This window comes from Lutra lutra, chromosome 12, assembly GCF_902655055.1.
Source record: "Lutra lutra chromosome 12, mLutLut1.2, whole genome shotgun sequence".
Lineage (NCBI taxonomy): Eukaryota > Metazoa > Chordata > Mammalia > Carnivora > Mustelidae > Lutra > Lutra lutra.
In genome coordinates this window covers 83229637-83249114 of record NC_062289.1, presented here as the reverse complement: position 1 = coordinate 83249114, position 19478 = coordinate 83229637, and the positions used below count along the sequence as shown (strand labels likewise).

The following is a 19478-nucleotide window of genomic DNA, read 5'->3' as shown; positions in this document are numbered from 1 at the left end:
ATCAACCTGGCGGGGGAGAGTGAGGCATGTAGCCAACTTGCCTGTACAGAAACGGCAGGGTGAGCTGCAAATCCAGCTTCCCCAGCCCTGGGGAAGGTTTGAGCAGCCTGGGGGTGGGTAGATTGTTCTGGAAGGCCAATCTTAGGAAGGTTTGAGCAGCCTGGGGGTGGGTAGATTGTTCTGGAAGGCCAATCTTACCACCCTTAGCACTTGGTTACAGCTTGACAAGAAAGACAGACTTCCCTGTCACTGTCCCTTCCAGGTGGGGATCCCAGGGACTGCCCCCTGATGAGCTCTCGATTCAGAATGGCATCCTCACCACCCGGGCCAGCCGCTTCCCCCTCTGCATCGACCCGCAGCAGCAGGCCCTCAACTGGATAAAAAGAAAAGAAGAGAAAAATAACCTGCGGGTATGGCCAGCTCCTCCCCGGGTGTCCTCTGCCCTCACTTCCTGCGCTCAGGGCACAGCTTGCCTCTCCTGCCGTCTCTACCTGGCAGCCCTGCACCCCTGGCAATGCCGAGCTGAAATGTCCACCCCTGGGCGGAGCCCTCCCCCTCTCTGCTCACCCACCCTATTGAGTTCTTGAGGGCAGCATGACCTGCCTTGGGCTTTGCTTTCTGACCTGTGTGTTGCCTCCTAGCTGTGAGCAGCTTGAAGCTGGACATCGTGCTTTCCTTATCTTTGTGTCCCCCTACCTGTACAACGTGGTGGCCCCAGATGCTCAGTCACTTTTTTTCCTTTGGACTGGAGGAAAGATACCTCAAAATCTTTGGGTTGAGATGTAATCCACATACTGTGAAATTCACCCTTTGAAAGCATACACCTCCGTGGTTTTTAGTGTATTCTATGCAGAATTATGCAATCACCAGGATCAGGGTTTACCACCCCAAAAAGCAATGCTGTGTGCTTTAGTCGTTGTCCCCCATCATCCTTCCGTCCCCCCCCGTCTCCTAGCAACCACTAATGTATCTTATGGATTCGCCTCCTCTGGAGAGTTTCACACAAATGGAATCATGTGCTGTGTGGCCTTTTGTGTCTCGCGTTTTTCGCGGAGCATCGCGTTTGCTAAGCTTATCCCAGTTGTAGCAGGAGTCTGTGCTTCCTTCCTCTTTGTGGCTGAATCATAGTCCATTGGGTGGAAGGACCACATTCTAGCATCCATTTATCCATTGATGGACATTTGCATGATTTCTACTTTTTGGCTGTTACAAATAACGCTACTGTGAATGTTCATGTGCCTTTTGGTTTTATTGCTTGTTTTTTTGGTGGGCGTATGTGTTCAGCTTTCTTGGGTAAAATTGCTGGGGCCCAGTCACTTTTTGCTGAACTAGTTCCCAAACCCATGATTCTCAGTTTTACTTTTTCCTGATGGTTTTGTTTTTCTGGTCCTCGTTCCTGAGAATGTCCATGCTATTGGGGGCAGGTCTCTCTCTAAAATATACACAGAGCTACAGTGAGACAAATATTATTAATGCAGAGTTGGTCCTTGACCTCCCCCTGTCCTCAGCCTGCCGGAGGGCCCGAGATGGCCCATTCTGCGAGGGGTCGTGAGACTCTGTCGTGATTACTTTGGGCTGTTCAGACCCTGAACCTGATGGGTTTCTGGTTTCTATGGGTCTTGTGCTTTGCTCCCCTTCCCCTGCCCCCATTCTTTCTCTGCTTTGGCTCCCTCTGAGGCTCGGGTGTGTCCACTCCCTGCTCCCGAGGCGCTCTCCCTGTGTGTTTGCTGAGCGCACAGCACCCCTGTCTTCCAGGTGGCTTCCTTTAATGACCCTGACTTCCTGAAGCAGCTGGAGATGTCCATAAAGTATGGGAGCCCTTTCCTGTTCCATGACGTGGATGAGTACATCGACCCCGTGATTGATAACGTCTTAGAGAAAAATATCAAAGTGTCTCAAGGACGGCAGTTCATCATACTGGGGGATAAGGAAGTGGATTACGACTCAAATTTCAGGCTGTACCTAAACACCAAGCTGGCCAATCCCAGATACACCCCATCTGTGTTTGGAAAGGCCATGGTCATCAACTACACGGGTGAGGATGTATACAAGTCCAGTGGCAAATTGGGGCAGTTACCACGGAGACAGCAATGGGAAGTCAGGGCTTTCAGGGGATGCCGTTTTGTTTGCTGACCCCAGGTCATGCTGTCAGGGTCACATCTTCATCCGCCGGTTCTTCACAATGAAGGCTTGGGCACCCCCTTGGGAGGTAGGGAGACGCATGTCTGAGGTGCGCTGGGTCTGGACCATAGGGCTCAGATACCCACGCTTGGAGTGGGGTAGGATCCCCATTCTGCAGGGGCAGGAAGTTATTCTGTTTTTGCATTTAAATATGTGGCATGGTTTTGGATTCCCCTCCTCCCAACTGAATTCTGCTAGGAGCTGGGTGCCATTTCTTACATTTTCTAGGGTTGTCCTACAGCTGCCTACATGAGTTAAGTAGGTTGGGTGTGCTTTCATCTCGGGCTGCCCAATCGGTGGGAGCCTCTGCATGCTTGTCACCCACCACTCTGTGGAGGAGCATCTCCGGACTGTTCTGACCTGTGGCTCTGGAGCCATGGCGGGAGCCAGTCCTCAAGTTCCCCAAATGCGGGCTCAGCCACACCCTCTGCTTGCCCGCCCCAGGCACAGGTGTGCAGCAGGCGAGGAGGCGTGGGTGTCCGGCGGTGATGGCCTCCCCTTGCTCCCATAGTCACACTGAAAGGTCTTGAGGACCAGCTGCTGAGCGTGCTGGTGGCCTATGAGAGGCACGAGCTGGAGGAGCAGCGGGAGCACCTCATCCAGGAGACGAGTGAGAACAAGAACCTGCTGAAGGATTTGGAAGATTCCCTCCTTCGGGAACTGGCGACCTCCACGGGGAACATGCTGGACAATGTGGAGCTGGTGCAGACCCTGGAGGAGACCAAATCCAAGGCCATGGAGGTATCGGCTGCATAGAAGGTGCATTGCCCTGGGAGGGAGGGAGCGGGGTGGTTCCTGGATGCACTTTTGGAGTGTCCGTCCCTTCATCTGCTCAAGGTGGAAATTGGGCTCAATGATCTCAGGGCCTCATTCCTGCATCTTAGAAGCTGAGGTGTTGGGGTAAGGTGGGGGTGTGGGGGACAGCCACCTGTGCTGGCACCAGATCTGGGCCCTTAGTCACCTGAGGTTTTTCCTGATGAGAACAGGTCACCTTTATGGGGGTGCGCTATGGGGAGGGGAGCCCTAGAGGTGTTCCCAGGGACCCTTGTGCATTAGATCAGCCTCTTTGAGTCAACAGTGATAGAAAACCCAGCTCTGCTTGGCTTATTAGGGAAATTATTAATTTAGAATACAGAAAGTCCAGGGATGGCTTCAGGCAGGGCTGGATCCAGGACTCTAAACATATCATTAGGACTCCGTTTCTCTCCATTTCTGGGCTGGACCTTTTGTTGGGTTGGCTTCATTCTCTGCCACCCCATGAGCCAAGCTCCCCTCATGGTCACCAGGTGGGTATGGCCTCATGGCCCCTCAGGTTCAGGTCCAAAGGAAGAGTGAGAATTGTTACCTGTCCCTATCATGAATGTCCCAAGAGTCATTTTAGTCATGCTCACCCCAGGCTGATCCCACGGCTGGGGATGCTGTGCGTGCACTGGCTGGGGCCTGAGTCACATGCTCCTCTCCTGGGATTGGGGTGGACCCCACATATGGGATGAGGGGGGAAGTTGGAGTCTCCAAGTTAAAGTCAGGGACTGTCATTAGAAGGACAGGGCACAGGTGCTGGGGAGTCCAGCCAACAAACATCCGCTATATCTGGCAAGAGGGGCGTGTTCTACAGCACCCCCCCCGGGCCCTAGCATTGCACGGATTTCTTTGCTGCTCCCTCCCACTCTTGCTCTCTGCATTCCTTACTTTCTCGCCCATTTCCTAAGTCATCCTGGTGACGGTGTCAGTCTCCCCATTTCCACGGTGACGTGCACCTTCTCTTTAGGTATCGGAGAAGCTCAAGCTGGCGGAGAAGACAGCCTTGGACATCGACAGGCTGCGGGACGGCTACAGGCCGGCCGCCAGGAGGGGGGCCATCCTGTTCTTCGTGCTGTCTGAGATGGCCCTGGTCAATGCCATGTACCAGTACTCCCTCATCGCCTTCCTGGAGGTCTTCAGCTTGTCGCTTAAGAAGTCCCTGCCTGATTCCATTCTCATGAGGCGACTGCGGAACATTATGGACACACTGACCTTCAACATTTATAACTACGGTTGCACAGGTGAGCACCCCTCTGGTCTGCGTGCGTGCCCCTCAGGCGTCATCTCTTCTGCTGAGGATGAGAGGCAGATGGGATCAGGGCCCATGCTGACGGCCTGTTTACCTTCATTCCCTCTTCAAAGGCTCTCTCTCCCAACACGGTCACATTTGGAGGCCCTGGGGGTCAGAGTTTCAACATATGGATTTGGGGGAACAGAGTTCAGCCCATTCCAGTTGGGCAGGAGGAAGGTCGAGGACTGTTGTCCCTATAGGGCTCGGTTACGTAGCCAACGCCTGCGGCCAAGAAGGTAGAATTCAAATCACAGATGTTGACTTAGACAGTTTTTCTTCTGTGTGTGCGTGCATGCGCGTCTGTGTGTTTTAAAGAACTTTCGTATTCAGCATCCCGCTATCCCTGATGAGTCTGTTGGTGGAATGTGTCTGCTGTGCTGCGCAGGTAGGCAAACTGTGAGCTGCGGGCTGGGTCAGGACCCCTGTCTGTTCGTGTAAATAATGTGCTGCTGGAACCGGGGCCCTTTGTCTGAACGTCTGCTACGGCTGCCTCCCTGCTGCAGCGGCGCATAGTCCTTGTTAGGGAGACCTGCCTGTAACATTGGAAGTACTGCCTCTCCAGCCTTTTTCGTTTGTTTGTTTGTTTTATTTTAATTTTTATTTATTTATTTGACAGAGATCACAAGTAGGCAGAGAGGCAGGCAGAGAGAGAGGGAGGAAGCAGGCTCCCTGCTGAGCAGAGAGCCTGATGCAGGGCTCGATCCCAGGACCCTGGGATCATGACCTGAGCCGAAGGCAGATGCTTAAAGACTGAGCCACCCAGGCGCCCCCCTCTCTAGCCTCTTACAGGGAGCGTGTCAACGCCTCTCCTAGATGACATGGGACAAAGAGCTCACACTCAGAGTTAGGCAAACGGCCCATGTTCCGTCGAGAAGGTGGCTCTGGACCCAGCCGCCTTTGGGCGGCTCTGCTCTCCCTGGTGGACGCTGTGGGCAGGGCCGCTGCCGACCCACGTGAGCGAGCGGGACTGCAGGCCAGCTCTCGGGCTCCGCGCACAGACAGAGCTCACGCTGTACGTGCTCAGATGTTGTGGACGGACATCCGGCGCCGGGAGCACGGGGCTGGGGGTGAGCTGGGAGCCCCCACTGTCGGGCCTTGCAGCTCATTTCTACGCTGAAGCTTGTTGTACGAAGGAAACTCTACTTTGAAAGCGAATTTACTTCATCGGTGACCGTCTTGATGTTTCCCTGCAGGGTTGTTTGAGAGACACAAGTTACTCTTTTCTTTCAATATGACGATCAAGATAGAACAAGCAGAAGGCCGAGTCCCCCAGGAAGAATTAGATTTCTTCTTAAAAGGTGATGGACGTGCCTCCTCTCATTCTTCCCTGCTCCCTTGATCACCCCTACCCCCGCTGCACACGTACATAAAATTGTTAAACCACAGCATTACCAAACTTCTCCTTAGAACTCGGCTTCTAGCAGCACAGCTTTAGCAGGGGGAGCCACAGAGGGAGGGTGGGGAGGCAGGCTCCCCGCTGAGCAGGGAGCTGGACGTGGGGCTTGATCCCAGGAAGGCTGAAGGCAGACGCTTCACTGACTGCGCCCCCCAGGCACCTCCCCATAGCACGTGTTACTAAATATTTCAGTTGATGCTTGCAGCCTCAGAAATGGTTGTGGTCTGGCCCAGAGCAGCAGGTCTCTGCGCACAGGCTGCCCCGAGACGGGAAGCCATGCTGAGCTGCCTGGGAGGGGTCCTGGGCAGTGACAAAGCGAGCCTACACGTCCTCCTCTGTCCCTCCCCTCTAGAGACACGGGTCTGCCCCTCGAGTGGGAGAAGTCGAAGTCTGGAGCTGCTCACTCCTGCCGGCACGCTGCGGCCGGCTGTTTACTTCCCTTCTTCTGTTGTGATTAGGAAACATCTCCCTGGAGAAGAGCCGACGGAAAAAGCCCTGCGCTTGGTTGTCTGACCAGGGATGGGAGGATATCATGCTTTTATCAGAAATGTTCTCAGACAACTTCGGGAATCTTCCCGATGATGTGGAGAAACACGTGGCGGTCTGGCAGGAGGTGAGACCATGGTCTGTCTCTCCTCCCTCCTTTCCCTCCGCGTCGGTGGTCTTGAGACTCCAACCGTAGCCTTACTCCTTGTGAGTGAGAACATGAGCCTGAGTGACCCCGTCAGGGTGGAGTCGGCACCCTCCAACACCCTTGATGGAATTCTCTTTTATCTGGTTCGCTAGTGTTGTGGGCAAACTGTCCATCCTTCTGTCCATCCATCCATCCATCTGTCCATCCACCCATCTATCCATCCATCTGAGAAATGGGTACCTGTCATGGACCATGTCCCTTGGTGGGCACTGGGGACTCAACAGTGAAAAAGACTCAGTTGCTCTCTTCCTGAAGTTCGTGGGGTTTTTTTTGGGGGGGGGGGTAGAAAAAGATCCGACTAGAAGTGGCCTTGAGGCTTGTATTTGTGTAGGTTTCATTCCTTTACAGTGACTTTTGGGACCTTCATGTAACAATGGGGGCCTGTACCGTTTCTGGGTTGATGCCACCATGAATGTCCTGTGCTTCTCCCAGTGGTGTGACCTCGACTCCCTCGAGCAGTTCCCGTTCCCGTTGGGTTACGACAACGTCACCCCTTTCCAGAAGTTGCTTATTCTGCGCTGTTTCCGTGTGGATCGGGTGTACCGGGCGGTGACCGACTACGTGACTGAAACAATGGGGGAGAAGTAAGTGTGTGGCCGAGTTTGCTCGGCTCTGCTGCAGTCGCGTCTCCCCCTGCGTCCTGGACTTGAGATAGAATGGCTGCCTGGCTTCCGAGAGAGCTGCCGCCGCCCTGTCGTTGGGCAGCGCTAGTCACTCTAGTTCCGAGCTATTCGGGAGAGTGATAGTGGGAGCCGCTTGTGTATTCTAGAAGCCGTGTTCAGGAAGAAACAGGTGAAGTTAATTTTAATAGCATTTTATTTAACTCAGCACTTAAAATATCATTTCAACATGTAATCAATACAAACATTATGGAGATACTTTATTTATTTTTGGTATTAACTCATCAAAGTCCCATGTGAACTTGACCTTACTGCCCAGTGGGGTTTGGACTGGCCACATGTCCAGTGCTCAGTGGCCACTGCCCCCAGTGGCTTCCATATTGGACAGCGCGACTCTGGAATGGAAGCCCGGCAGATAACTTGGGCTTGCAAATCCCACTCAGAGGGCAATGAGTGAGCAGAGCTGGCGGGGGTGGCGGCACGTGAGAGAGGTCAAGCCTGGCCCACAGGACAGCTGCCCCTTAGCTCCTGCTGACTGACACCAGCTGGCAGGGGGCCCCTGAGTGGCTGGATCCCCCGACTCTTGGAAAGAAGCTACAAACTTGGATTTCTGTGTGAAATGGCCCAAGCCTGATGTGTTGGTAACTGATTTTCAAAAATCTTGACAAGTGGGCCATTCAGGATGTACCTGTGGATTTGTCGGCATGGAGACTCTGGGGGTGTTGTGGGGACATCTGCCTGGAAGGGCCCATTGGGAGGTGCCCCTACGGATATCTTGGAGAGTGCTGGGGGACACAGTGGGTCTCATGTCCCCTAGGAGTCCACCCTCCTGTGTGTGACGAGTGTGTAGACACTGGATTCTAACCTGTGCAGAGCTATGCCAGAGGAATAGCTGGTAGGTTCTGGATGTGGTGACACGAGTTCGCTGTGGCTGTCCTCCAAGTCCCCACTTTGTTTCCTTCACTAGGTATGTGCAGCCCCCCATGATCAGCTTCGAGGCCATCTTTGAGCAGAGCACTCCAAACTCGCCCATTGTGTTCATCCTCAGTCCCGGCTCTGACCCTGCCAGCGACCTTATGAAATTAGCCGAGCGCAGTGGTTTTGGAGGAAACCGCCTCAAATTCCTCGCCATGGGTCAAGGCCAAGAAAAGGTAATTCGTTGTTGGACGGAACGAACTCTGAATTTAAGAGAGGTCCCTGGCCTCTGTTAACAGTGGGTTAGTATCTGGTTTCAAGGGTGCTGCTCCTTGCACGGGCTGGGTGCATTTCTGGTCCTCTGGGCAGCAACACTCAGGGCCCGGATGATGTGTGACAGCTGCATGGTCCTTGAGCAAGCTCACTGTCACTGCTGACCCCGTCTGGCCGCTGTGGCCTGTTGTTCCTAATGTCTGTTCACACGCAGTTGTCCTCTCCTCCAGTCTTGGTGACATCCGTTTCAGATCAGGGCAGTCATTGCCCCTGGGGCATGGCCGCGGCTGAAGTTAGGGCGTCTATGCGACTGTCCCAGAGAACCTGGACTGGCCCAGCAGCGCAGTGGCCCTGAAGGGACTCTGAGCAATCAGTTCTTTGAAGGCAGCCTCTGGAGCTCCTGGGCCCCTGGCTTCTTTGTGGCTCCTGCTGGGGTGGGCTATTTATTTTTGCGGGGGGCGTGGAGTGCATCTCTGGGAGAGCATGGGGCCAGTGTGGCTTTGGGACACCAGCCGCTCCTCTGTCTTGTGGTGCAGGTGGCTCTGCAGCTGCTGGAGACGGCAGTGGCCCGCGGGCAGTGGCTGATGCTACAGAACTGCCATCTCCTGGTCCAGTGGCTGAAAGATCTGGAGAAGTCCTTGGAGAGGATCACCAAGCCCCACCCAGACTTCCGCCTGTGGCTCACCACAGACCCCACCAAGGGCTTCCCCATTGGGATTCTGCAGAAGTCCTTGAAGGTCTGGCTTCAGACGGACATCCCCCTCCCCCGCCCGTGCCCCCAGCTCCATGCCCTGACCACTGCCATTCCACTGTGTGTGCGTGCATGTGTATTTGGAAATAAACCTGGGACACAGCAGGACCCTCATGCCCACCCTTCCCGTGTCTGTCTCTCCCTCTCTCTCCTGAGTGAGGCACTGTCCTGGATTGGGTGATGAGTTTTGGGGGGGACATTTATGACTCTCAGGCCTGTCTCAACCACTTCTGCATGTATCCAAAATCCTGTCTGGGTTCGTTTTCCCAAACTTCCCATTTATCAAACCTTTTTTTCTCTTTAGTGATAGGCCTGCTGTGCTCTAGCGGCTTATCTATCCTGCTTAACTGACTCTCCAGAGAAGCCGTGTTTGGAGAGATTGTTTTGTTACCTGTTATCCGGGGCCGGTTGAGGGAAAACTTAACTACTTCCATTTTGCATTTGAAGATTCTATGGCCTAGAGAAGCTAAAGAACCTTCTTTGGTTCAGTTGATGAACAGGAGCCAGAACAATCTCTCCTTCCTTAACTTCTTTGCCGGGCCACTCCCAAGAGATGTTTGCTATGTGAGGGAGGGGAAGGGTGGCCGCACAGAGGTGAAGGGAAAGCGGAGAGATCTACAGTTGGCCTCTTGCCTCTTCCAAGCCCAGGCTCATGGGTCCGTGGTTTTGGCCACGATGTGTCTTTTGACAGGTTGTTACGGAGCCACCCAACGGGCTGAAACTCAACATGAGAGCAACGTACTTCAAGATCTCTCCTGACATGCTGGAGCAGTGTCCGCACCCGGCCTTCAAGTCGCTGGTCTATGTGCTGTCATTCTTCCATGCCGTGGTGCAGGAGAGGAGAAAGTTCGGGAAGATCGGGTGGAACGTGTACTATGACTTCAATGAGTCTGACTTCCAGGTGAAGACGTGGTGGCTGCTGTCCCCCCTCAGCCGGCTCGTCTCCCCCACCCTTTCTCCAAGGTCACGACAGTCCGGCTGCTCCCACCCACACTTCAGGAGAGGGTCAGCGCGTGAGTGACTTTGTGGGGTGGAGTATAACCATGCCTGTCCCTCCTCTTTTAAGGTCTGCATGGAGATTCTGAACACGTACCTAACAAAAGCCTTCCAGCAACATGACCCTAGGATCCCGTGGGGCAGCCTCAAGTACCTCATTGGAGAGGTGGGAGTGTCTTTTGTGGGCTGTGACCTGGTGCCCTGCGCATCACCTCTGAGCCCTTGGTGACTCCCCATTTGCTTCTGCCACGCGTCATTTGAAGGCCCTAGGTCTCTGAGGAATTCTCTTGGCTCATCGCACGGGTGTCTTTCTCTTGCTGGGCTCCATTTCTACGCAGGCTCTGGATACATCACTATGGGGGCCGCGTTCTGTAGGGGTCAGCACAGTCTTGGGCCTGTCATTGTAATCTTCTCCCGTCTGGTGGGCATGGAGGGCCACTCTGGAGACCATTACTTTATACAGCCCCCCCTTGCTATGGCCTGCAGGTGGCACACAGAGGGACATCACCAATTGCAAAGACCAAAGTGGCAGCTGGCTTCTTTGGTGGTTTTGTGGTCTGTTCACTATGTTCTGGGGTTTGGCAAATGGCATATGGGCTTGCCACACTTTGTGAGGGCGCTCTTGTTCACCGTGGTTGCAAGGCTTGCCATTGACATGGTTTGAGCTGCACAGTGGCCAGGCCAGCAGGAGGATCCCTGAGGGCACGTCCGGTCTCAGGGGTCCCCTGCTGGCTCCTGTACTCCAGGCCAGCTCTCGGTCCCTGTACGTTAGGTCATGTATGGAGGACGGGCCATCGACAGCTTTGATCGACGCATCCTGACCATCTACATGGATGAGTACCTGGGAGACTTCATTTTTGACACTTTCCAGCCGTTCCACTTCTTCCGGAATGAGGAAGTAGACTACAAAATCCCCGTGGGTGATGTAAAGGAAAAATTCGTTGGTGAGATTTCCTGGGCATCAAAATGTATGTTAAAAGTATTTTCTAAGGGAGACCCACCACACATTTCAGCTGTTCTCTTTTCTATGGGTGGCCTGATGGCTCTTCTGACCCCTCTGCTGGTCGGCGTCCTTGGGTGGTGGGCATGCTCCATTACGATTTTTAGGGGGCCCAGTGTGTTCTTTATAGCCTCAGCGCTGATGGGAGTTAGTTCAAATTTGCTGTCCTAGGATGAAGACAAATACCAGATTCTGTGTAGAAGGGCAGAGTGGCCCCTGGGAAGCCCAGTGAGCCGTTCTCATAAATGATAAACATACAGCTGGATTAGGGTGTGGTGGTAGAGAATTTTTATTTAAAAACACATGCAAGAAATTAGTCTTGCATATCTGGGGATTTCTGAGGCAGTGGGCCCTCGGAAATCGAGGGTGGCGGGACGGTGTATTCTCTGTTCTGATTATAGAAGCCATTGAGGCCCTCCCGCTGACCAACACGCCCGAAGTGTTCGGTCTTCATTCCAATGCTGAGATTGGATATTACACTCAGGCGGCTCGGGACATGTGGGCCCACTTGCTGGAGCTACAGCCTCAGACAGGTGAAGTCTACTGCGGAGGACAGAATTGGTCTGGCTAGGGTGGAAGGTGTTGGCACACGGTGCTGTTGGTTCTTGTAGGTTGTATATTGTTGCTGCTTTTCCAAGAACCAGAAGGCTCAGGATGCCCCAGTCCTAACACTCAGGTGTGTTGCTTTCCCTAAAAAGTGTCCTGGTTTTAGGGGAATCCAGCAGCGGCATTAGCCGAGATGATTACATTGGCCAGGTTGCCAAGGACATAGAAAACAAGATGCCCAAAATCTTTGACTTGGACCAGATCAGGAAGCAGCTCGGGGTGGGCATCTCCCCGACGTCAGTGGTCCTTCTGCAAGAGCTGGAACGCTTCAACAAGCTTGCTGTACGGATGTCCAGGTCTCTGGCTGAACTTCAGAGGGTGAGCTTGTCTCTAACAGGCACACCCCTGCCTCAATGCACCACCCAGGTTTCTGACGGTCTCCCCTGACTGCCCTTGATTCTGCAAACAGGCCTTGGCCGGAGAAGTTGGAATGAGCAACGAGTTAGATGACGTAGCCAGGTCTCTTTTCCTCGGGCAAATCCCTAATATCTGGAGAAAGCTTGCCCCAGACACGCTGAAGTCCCTCGGGAACTGGATGCTGTACTTCCTGCGGCGGTTCAGCCAGTACACATCGTGGGTAAGCAAGCGGCAATTGTTGCTTCGTTGGTTCAGCCTGGACCGCCCCCCAACCACCTCCAGCCCCCAGCCCCTCTCTAACTCCTCAACAGAAGTGGTACCTTCTGTTCGCAGCTGATTGGGTGTTCTAGAAATGGTCTCTGACTCTACAGGCATACCTGTATTTTTTTTCCTTTTTGTTTTGTTTTCAAGACTGTGAAGCCTAGTATGCACAATCTGATTTATTCATCTCGAAGTCCATCTTGGCCGTCGTTCTTCCAAGTACCTTTAGATCGAACTTACTCTTTTCAGGGGACGCTGTTTTATAGGTGTTCCACGTCCTTTCCCCTGATGGACACTTAGGTGGTTCCATTTAAGTTTCTTCTCTCTTTAGCCAGGATGGGTAATGCTCTGGCGCCTGCGTCTGTGGTCACACGCACGAGTGTTATTTCACGGGCCAATCCCTCCAGCAGCAGAGCTGGTCCCAGCCTGTGCATTTCATATTGTGCCAGCTCTGGTCAGAGGGTCTTCTAGAGAAGTGGAGACCCACAGTGAACGAACACGAGCATTCCCTCCCCTCTTGGCAACACTGTGTGCTCTTAGTATTTTGGATCTTTTCTCCCTGATAGGTAAATAGTAATACGTTTGGGTGTGCATTTCTTTGATTATGGTGAGGCCGAGTGTACCTCATTTCTTTTTCTGTGAATCATCTTTGTGTCTTGATTTCATTTTTATCGAATTCTCCATTTTAAAATTGTCTTTTAGAGCTCTTTGTCTATCAGGGAGATTAGCCCTGTACCTGCCACTGTTGTGTTTCCTCCAGCTTGCCTTTTGATTTTGCTTATGGCATCTTTTTCTGTAAGAAAGTTCTTACATTTTTAATAGTCAAATACATCCGTCTGTTCTTGTATGGCCTCTGGGTTTTGCATTCTCAACTCCAAGATCTTGACAACATTCAGTGGAGATTTGATCTGGTACTTCTGTGGCTTGGTTCTTTTATATCTAAATCTTTGTTCCTTCTGGAATTGGGCAGTTCAGCTTGTTTTCTGCAGCAGGCTCCCGGTTGTTCCCACGCCCATCTTTTTGCTGCCAAGGTGAACCATGTTTTTATCGTGAACCAAAGGTCTGGTCAGCGCTGGGCCTGGCACTTGATGGTGGCCCCGGGCTCCTGCCAGCTTCCCTCCCTTCCCTCCAGGTCACCGAGAGTGAGCCCAGCGTGATGTGGCTCTCGGGGCTGCACATCCCAGAGTCCTACCTCACGGCCCTGGTGCAGGCCACCTGCCGGAGGAACAACTGGCCACTGGACCGCTCCACCCTGTTCACGCAAGTGACCAAGTTCCAAGATGCAGATGAAGTGAATGAGCGGGCAGGACAAGGTACGGCCGGCTTGCTGGGGAGGCTCCTCCCTGAGCCGTCCCCGAGTCAGAGCAACAAGCATGGTGTGGGCCGAGACGGGGCCAGCCCGTGTCTGAAAGTGAGGCTGCTGCAGACAGCAGCGCTGTGTGTGCACTCTCTGCGTCTTGACCTCTTTGAGGGTGACCGCATGCACTGCTCTTCCAGTTTCAGCACTGAGACCTGGGGTGATGTCAGGAGGGGCCTGAACCTTGTTCGCCCTGCTCGTTTGTGGGGAGTGGACTTCTTGGTCAGAATTAGGTCTTAAAAGAACTGGATCACCTGAAGGCTTCCCTGGAAACCCTGAGGACACCGGGGCGTGGGTACCAGAAGGCAGGTCAGACGAGGTTGGACCCATTAAAATATAAGGTCAGGTCCCTTCACACTGGTGAGTGATGCCACAGACTCTGGCAGGGAGCTGCCATTTCCCAGGGCTGGGCCCCAGAGTCGGAGGACATTGAACCGTGAGCAACAAAAGCCCTCTTGAGCAAGCCTAGAGACAGGCTTCACAGTGGAGACACAGGGGTGCTCACCATCCCCGTAGCACATGGCCAGCGAGGTCTCAGAGGAACTGGCAGGTGTCAGGGCCACCACACTCTCTGGGTGACTGTTCTCTTCTCTGCTGCTGTGCGTGTCTACTGTGTCCTGCTCCCCAGACACCATTTTCTCTGCTGGGCTTTGGCTCCCTGCTCCCACTCCCTCTGGCTCAGGGCGGCGGACTTGGCCTTGCTGTGGTACCGACTGGTGCTCCTGTCTTTATAACCCGGGGGTTCCAGTGGTCTAGGGCTGTGAGCCTTGAAGCAGATTGCTGGGGGAGGCAACCACCCCTTGTCCTCTTCACTGAGGCTGTGGGGGAGGCTCAGTGGAGTCTACAGAGTGTCCTGTTTGGGCTGTTGCTCGGCAAAGGGAAGGAAGGACGGTCCCCTCTTTTGGAAGAAGGCCTGGGCTGTGTCTGGGGAAGGAGAGTTGGTTGGTTGTCTCTGTGCGTGAGCTGTGGACATCCGCGAGAGCTGCTGGTGCCTCCCCGTGAATCCCGGTCTCTTCCTGGTATCTCCAGGATGCTTCGTCTCAGGACTATATCTAGAAGGCGCTGACTGGGATGTAGAAAGAGGATGTCTTATCAAGAGCAAACCCAAGGTGCTGGTGGTCGATCTACCGATTCTGAAGATCATCCCCATCGAAGCCCATCGCCTCAAACTGCAGGTGGGGGGGGCACGCTTGGGGTGGTTCAGATGGTCTCGCCTTTTAACCTTTCATGGGTGGGGGAAGCCCTGAGCCAGGGCAAGAGCGTGGAGTCCCTTCACGGGAAGACCCACGCGTGCACAGGTGTGTAAGCAGAGACTTGCCGGGCGGCGTGGCTTCACACTCTGCGCTGTGGTCCAGCCTAAGTTTGGGAGAAATGCCTCCCTTCCCTTCACGTCTTGTGGGCATTGCCTGACGCAAGTCCCTACACCCAGGGCGGCGGCGGCAGCAGGGTCCTCCTGGCTCACGCAGCCCGGACCCACTTTTCCTGAGCGTGTCCCCGGGCAGCGGCCCTGTGACCGGCTGCAGAGGGCAGCCCAGCCGGGATGGGGGGTGTACACTGCACCATCAGCTCGCACACGGAGTGTCCCACAGCCCGGGGTTGAGCTCCTCTGCCCTCCTGTGGTGCTCCTCACTTGCCTCTCCTTTGCAGAACACCTTCCGGACGCCGGTTTACACCACCTCCATGAGAAGGAACGCCATGGGAGTTGGCCTGGTGTTTGAAGCTGATCTCTTCACCTCCAAGCACATTTCTCACTGGGTGCTGCAGGGGGTGTGCCTCACCCTGAATTCCGACTGACCCTCTGGGCCAGGAAACCTGCACACCCAGCTCCGTCCGTGGCTGGTGGTGGAAATGTAGGCATTCGGCAGTGGTGGTCACGTCTGCGGTCAGCTCTCAGGGCCTGGAGCGGCTGGGGGTGGACAGACACGGGATTTTCTTTTCATTTGAAATCAGCTGATTTACTTTTTCTGTAGAAATTAAGATGTTTCTTAAGTTTAACTTGAAGAGTTAAACTGTTTCTAAGGATTCTGCATATTTGAGAAGTAAATACTAGAGAACATTTTAAGGTATGTAGTTTTCTTTCCCTTCTTAGAGGAGACGTGTGATTAGGTGAAAGTCCCGGGCTGCTGGGCAGGGTCTGGCAGAGTCTCCTTCCTGGGCTGCCCCACCAGAGATGGCCACAGTTGCCTGCTGCCAGCCCTGCTCACTTCCAGAGCGCTCCAACCTACCAGGTGGAGGTAGGGGTGAGTTCCCTGAGCTGGCATGTCATCCCTGTATGAGCTCCTACCCATACCCTGGCCGGATCTGTGTGGGATTGAGGGCAGACTTAGAGCATCTGGGCCTGGCTCCTGGGCATCCCTTCCTTTCACACACCCTGGGGGGCCAGGCCTGCTGGAGGGCAGGAGTGGCTTTACACTCCGAAAGGGAAGAGCCGGCTGGAGCACCTGCAGGGCCGAGGGGAGGGGCCAGTCATAGGCACAAGGAGTTTCTGCCAGAACCTGGAAGCACAGAGCCTTCTCAGGGGCGGGAGCTGTGGGAGAGAACATGGGGTAAGAATGCTGTAGTTACTGTGGGGCTGGGGGAGTGGCCAGCTGCTTCTCCCCCTCCCACAGCCTCCCCCCAGCTCCTCCCTCAGGTGGTTTAATAAAAGACACAAAACAGAAAGAGGCAGGTTTAGAAAATAAAGTTTGTTGGGATCTTGAACATTTTGGATAAAACTAACAAAAAATATGAACACACATTCAGGTTGTGGTGGTATGAGAAGTAACATCATCTTATTTCGTTCCCGAGATACACATCTATAGCTGCTCGGCTATCTGTGCCGCCCTGGGAAAGGCTTGTCGGGAGGTTACAGGGTCTCCAGGAGTGAGCGGGGGCTGCTCTGGATGGGCTGCCCTGGAAACTGGAGCGAGGGGTCGAGGTCGGTCGGCATGTGTTGCTCTGGCTGTATAATGAGGCGTGTGACTATCCGATTTCATTAACGTCGAGTAGTGAGAGAGCCTGTGGCCTGTGCTCTGTCCACGAGCGCGCGGAGGTACACAGAGTGGGATTAGAAGCAAGCGATTCGGCACACAGGTGTTTGGCCACAGCGATTAGTAAATACGTATTCTGCAGCAGGGACACGATCATATTTTGGTGTCAGTAAGAGGGCAAGAGGAGCAGGAGAAGAATCATCTGTTGACAGGTCTGAAAAAAATTTGGCATGCATGGGAATTAAGAAAAAAAAAAGTATGGATGAATTTTTCCTTGTAGTGATCACAGTGCATCGACAGCCGAGGGTGAAGGGTCGCCTGGGGCAGGCTTCACACAGTTCTGTCCGTCCCTGAGTGCTTCCTCATGACCTTCCCTCCGTTCACCTGGTCGACCGCCAGCGTCTCCACCTCGGGCTGGGCCTGCGGTGGGGCGGCGTGGTGGATGCGGTGGGCCACCCCCACGTGAGCCTTGTGTGGCTTCTCGCGGGCCGGGCTGTGCTGCTCGCTCGGGCCACGGTCGGAGGCGATGGGGGGGATGACCAGAGGCCTCTCCTTGATGACGTGGACCTCGGCGGACTCCCTGGCCAGCAGGAACGGGGTGGGGTCAGGCATGGCATCCACCGGCTCCCGAAGGAGGAGTTTCCGGCTCTCGGCCCCAAATCTGTAGACCTCCTCAAATTCCGGGTGCAGGGGGGCTGAGAGGCTCTTTTTCATCCTGCGGCGGGGCGTCTCGGGCAGCTTGTCCTTGGGGGGAGCCGGCTTGTAGCTGGCTAGCACGGGGCTCCCGGAGGGGCTGCCGTCCGAGGCCCCCCCGGCGCTCAGGAGCTTCCGCTTGGCGGCGTGCAGCTGGGCGGTCAGGTAGGCGATGGTGCCGGCGCGCTGCTCGAGCTCGCTGGACAGCATGTTCAGCTTGTGGCTCTTCACCTTCAGCTCCTCCAGGTACTTCTTTTCGCGCTCCTTGACGGTGTTCTCCAGCACGGCGATCACGGCGTTCTTCTGCTCCAGCTGCTTGAGCAGCTCGTTGTTCTCCTCCTCCTGCAGCTTCAGCTGGGCCTCCAGCTCCTCGCACTTCCTCTTCAGCTCGTTGCTTCTGGAAGCCCCATCTCCTGGAAGAGCGAGCCGAGAGGCAGGATTTAGCACCCCCGGTGCGGAGGCAGGAGTCCTTCTGGCTAGGCCAGCCTCCCCTCCCCGGGGCCTCTTGCTCCCACCGCCCCGCCCTCTCCCAGTGGGTGCAGGCTGAGCGCCCGCAGCGCCCCGTTCCCTGGCTCACCGCACAGAGCGCGCCTCCGCGCTTCGCAAGTGCTGAGGTCACAGCGGGCAACCCCAGGTTAGCTGCCCTCAGCGGACACTTAGCGGGAGCTGCTCCCCGTTTGTTCCTGCCTGCTTGGGCGGCATTCACTAAGTGCCCGCTCCACCGCAAGCACCGTTCGGAAAGACCGCTATAGACTCCGTCCATAGCCGAGCACACAGCTCTGAAGCTGCGGAGGAGACAGGAGGGGAGGCTGCTGCCTTCCCTGCCACACAGTTCCCCTGCTCATCCTGCCTGCCTGTGCATCCCCGTGTGTGCCCACCGTTAGCCGCTCAGGGACTCCCCAGGGGCCTGTGCCGGGCTGGGAGCCGGTGTCTGTGGGCACGTCTCACGTGGGCACATGGGCCAAGCGGGGCTCCGAAGCCAGGGCTATGGACCGATGCTTGTTGGCTCTCGACTTTCCAGGAGCTCCTCCAGCTGCCTGCCCTGCCTCCCTGAGACTCCAGAGAGAGGCTCTTGGTGACCGTTGTTCCCAGGGATCAACACCACCTGTTTTACTGATTTCCACCCTTCTATAGGAAACTCTGCTCTACCTCCTCCTCCACAGGTGCATCCTTTCTCGAAGATTCCTTCTTTCCCCATAAAAGATGCACATGCACTGAGCTGAGGCAACTGTTCTTAATCACACAGAGCCAGACTTCCCCAGCTGCCAGAACGCTCAGTCACTGCATCACTTTACTTCCTTTTCTTATTTCACTTTTACTGTTTTAAAGTAATCTCTACACCCAATAAGGGGCACAAACTTACAACTGCGAGAGCAAGTCACATGCTCTCTGAACTGAGCCAGCCAGGTGCCCTCACCAGGGCACTTTCTAAATAGATTCTCAGGTGCCCTCCCTGAGCCTCGGAATCAGAACCTCCAGGGGCGGGGGTCCAGGAGCCTGTATCTTCCCCACCATGCCCCCAGACATGTAGGCTCTGCCTCCACTAACGTAAAGCAGTGACTTCCAGTCCTAGGGAGGGGAGATGCCGCTAGAGTGCGGCCTATTTAGGAAAAGACATCTTGACTCCAGTGTGGATTCTGCACTTTTCAAATCCCAAGTCGGTTCCAGGGAGCAACTAATTGTCATCGGCCACAGAGGCCCCTGTTCTATCTCCTCTGCCCCAGCTGCCATCAGGCTAATACCTTCGGGAGTCCCTGAGGATTCAGGTTAGGGGGAAGCATTTCTGGGTCTGCAGTCTAGAGAAAGGTATTCACAGTCCTTTGGGGATGATCTGGTCATTTGGTCCCTCACTCAAAAAGTGTGTCGGGAGCACCTACTCAGTGCCAGGCCCTGGGTGAGGCTCAAGGAACAGAAGAGGTGGGATCCTGCTCCTTCTCCTCTTTCTGCTTTAAATTACATTAATTTATTGATTAGAGAAGGAAGATGTTCGCTGGAGAAAAATCAAAGTCAAGAAAAGACATTCCAAATATATGTGTCCACCAAAAGAAAATAAACCCCTCCTCCCTCCCACTCCACTGACAGGCCGTCATAACATCTCAGGCTCTAAACTTCCTTCCTATCTTTTCTTAGAAAGCTCTGGTCACACGTGCAACACTTCCTAGCAGATGTACTTTCGTCTAAATGTGTAGCTGGTGAACAAATGGCACCAACACGTGCCAGAACCAGAAATAATGCCGCCGTTCACTTTTGGGGAGGAAGTTCTCACCTGTCTGGTCCGAACTTTTGAGGGTCAGCTCATATGTTAAATCTAAAAAGG

The 19478-nt window shown here is 54.5% G+C and overlaps 2 protein-coding genes across 9 annotated transcripts in view; one reads left to right on the top strand and one right to left on the bottom strand.

Moving 5' to 3' along the window:
• DNAH10 (dynein axonemal heavy chain 10) overlaps positions 1–15842 on the top strand; it is a 134711-nt gene extending 118869 nt beyond the window's left edge. For all 4 annotated transcript variants that reach the window (XM_047697233.1, XM_047697234.1, XM_047697235.1 and 1 more), the window contains 18 exons: positions 263–410; positions 1756–2035; positions 2693–2922; positions 3950–4223; positions 5467–5571; positions 6128–6282; positions 6796–6947; positions 7951–8134; positions 8708–8908; positions 9614–9823; positions 9989–10084; positions 10691–10862; positions 11320–11451; positions 11631–11842; positions 11934–12101; positions 13275–13455; positions 14529–14674; positions 15147–15842. In XM_047697233.1, coding sequence (XP_047553189.1) covers positions 263–410; positions 1756–2035; positions 2693–2922; positions 3950–4223; positions 5467–5571; positions 6128–6282; positions 6796–6947; positions 7951–8134; positions 8708–8908; positions 9614–9823; positions 9989–10084; positions 10691–10862; positions 11320–11451; positions 11631–11842; positions 11934–12101; positions 13275–13455; positions 14529–14674; positions 15147–15293 — 3193 coding nt within the window. In that variant the 3' untranslated portion in view covers positions 15294–15842. The remainder of the gene's footprint in view (positions 1–262; positions 411–1755; positions 2036–2692; positions 2923–3949; positions 4224–5466; positions 5572–6127; positions 6283–6795; positions 6948–7950; positions 8135–8707; positions 8909–9613; positions 9824–9988; positions 10085–10690; positions 10863–11319; positions 11452–11630; positions 11843–11933; positions 12102–13274; positions 13456–14528; positions 14675–15146) is intronic.
• A 322-nt stretch (positions 15843–16164) lies between these two features.
• The window catches only part of CCDC92 (coiled-coil domain containing 92), a 30596-nt gene continuing 27282 nt past the window's right edge, over positions 16165–19478 (bottom strand). For all 5 annotated transcript variants that reach the window (XM_047697241.1, XM_047697239.1, XM_047697240.1 and 2 more), the window contains 2 exons: positions 19428–19469; positions 16165–17574 (listed from right to left, as the gene is read on the bottom strand). In XM_047697241.1, the coding sequence (XP_047553197.1) occupies positions 16799–17574; positions 19428–19469 (818 nt within the window). In that variant the 3' untranslated portion in view covers positions 16165–16798. The remainder of the gene's footprint in view (positions 17575–19427; positions 19470–19478) is intronic.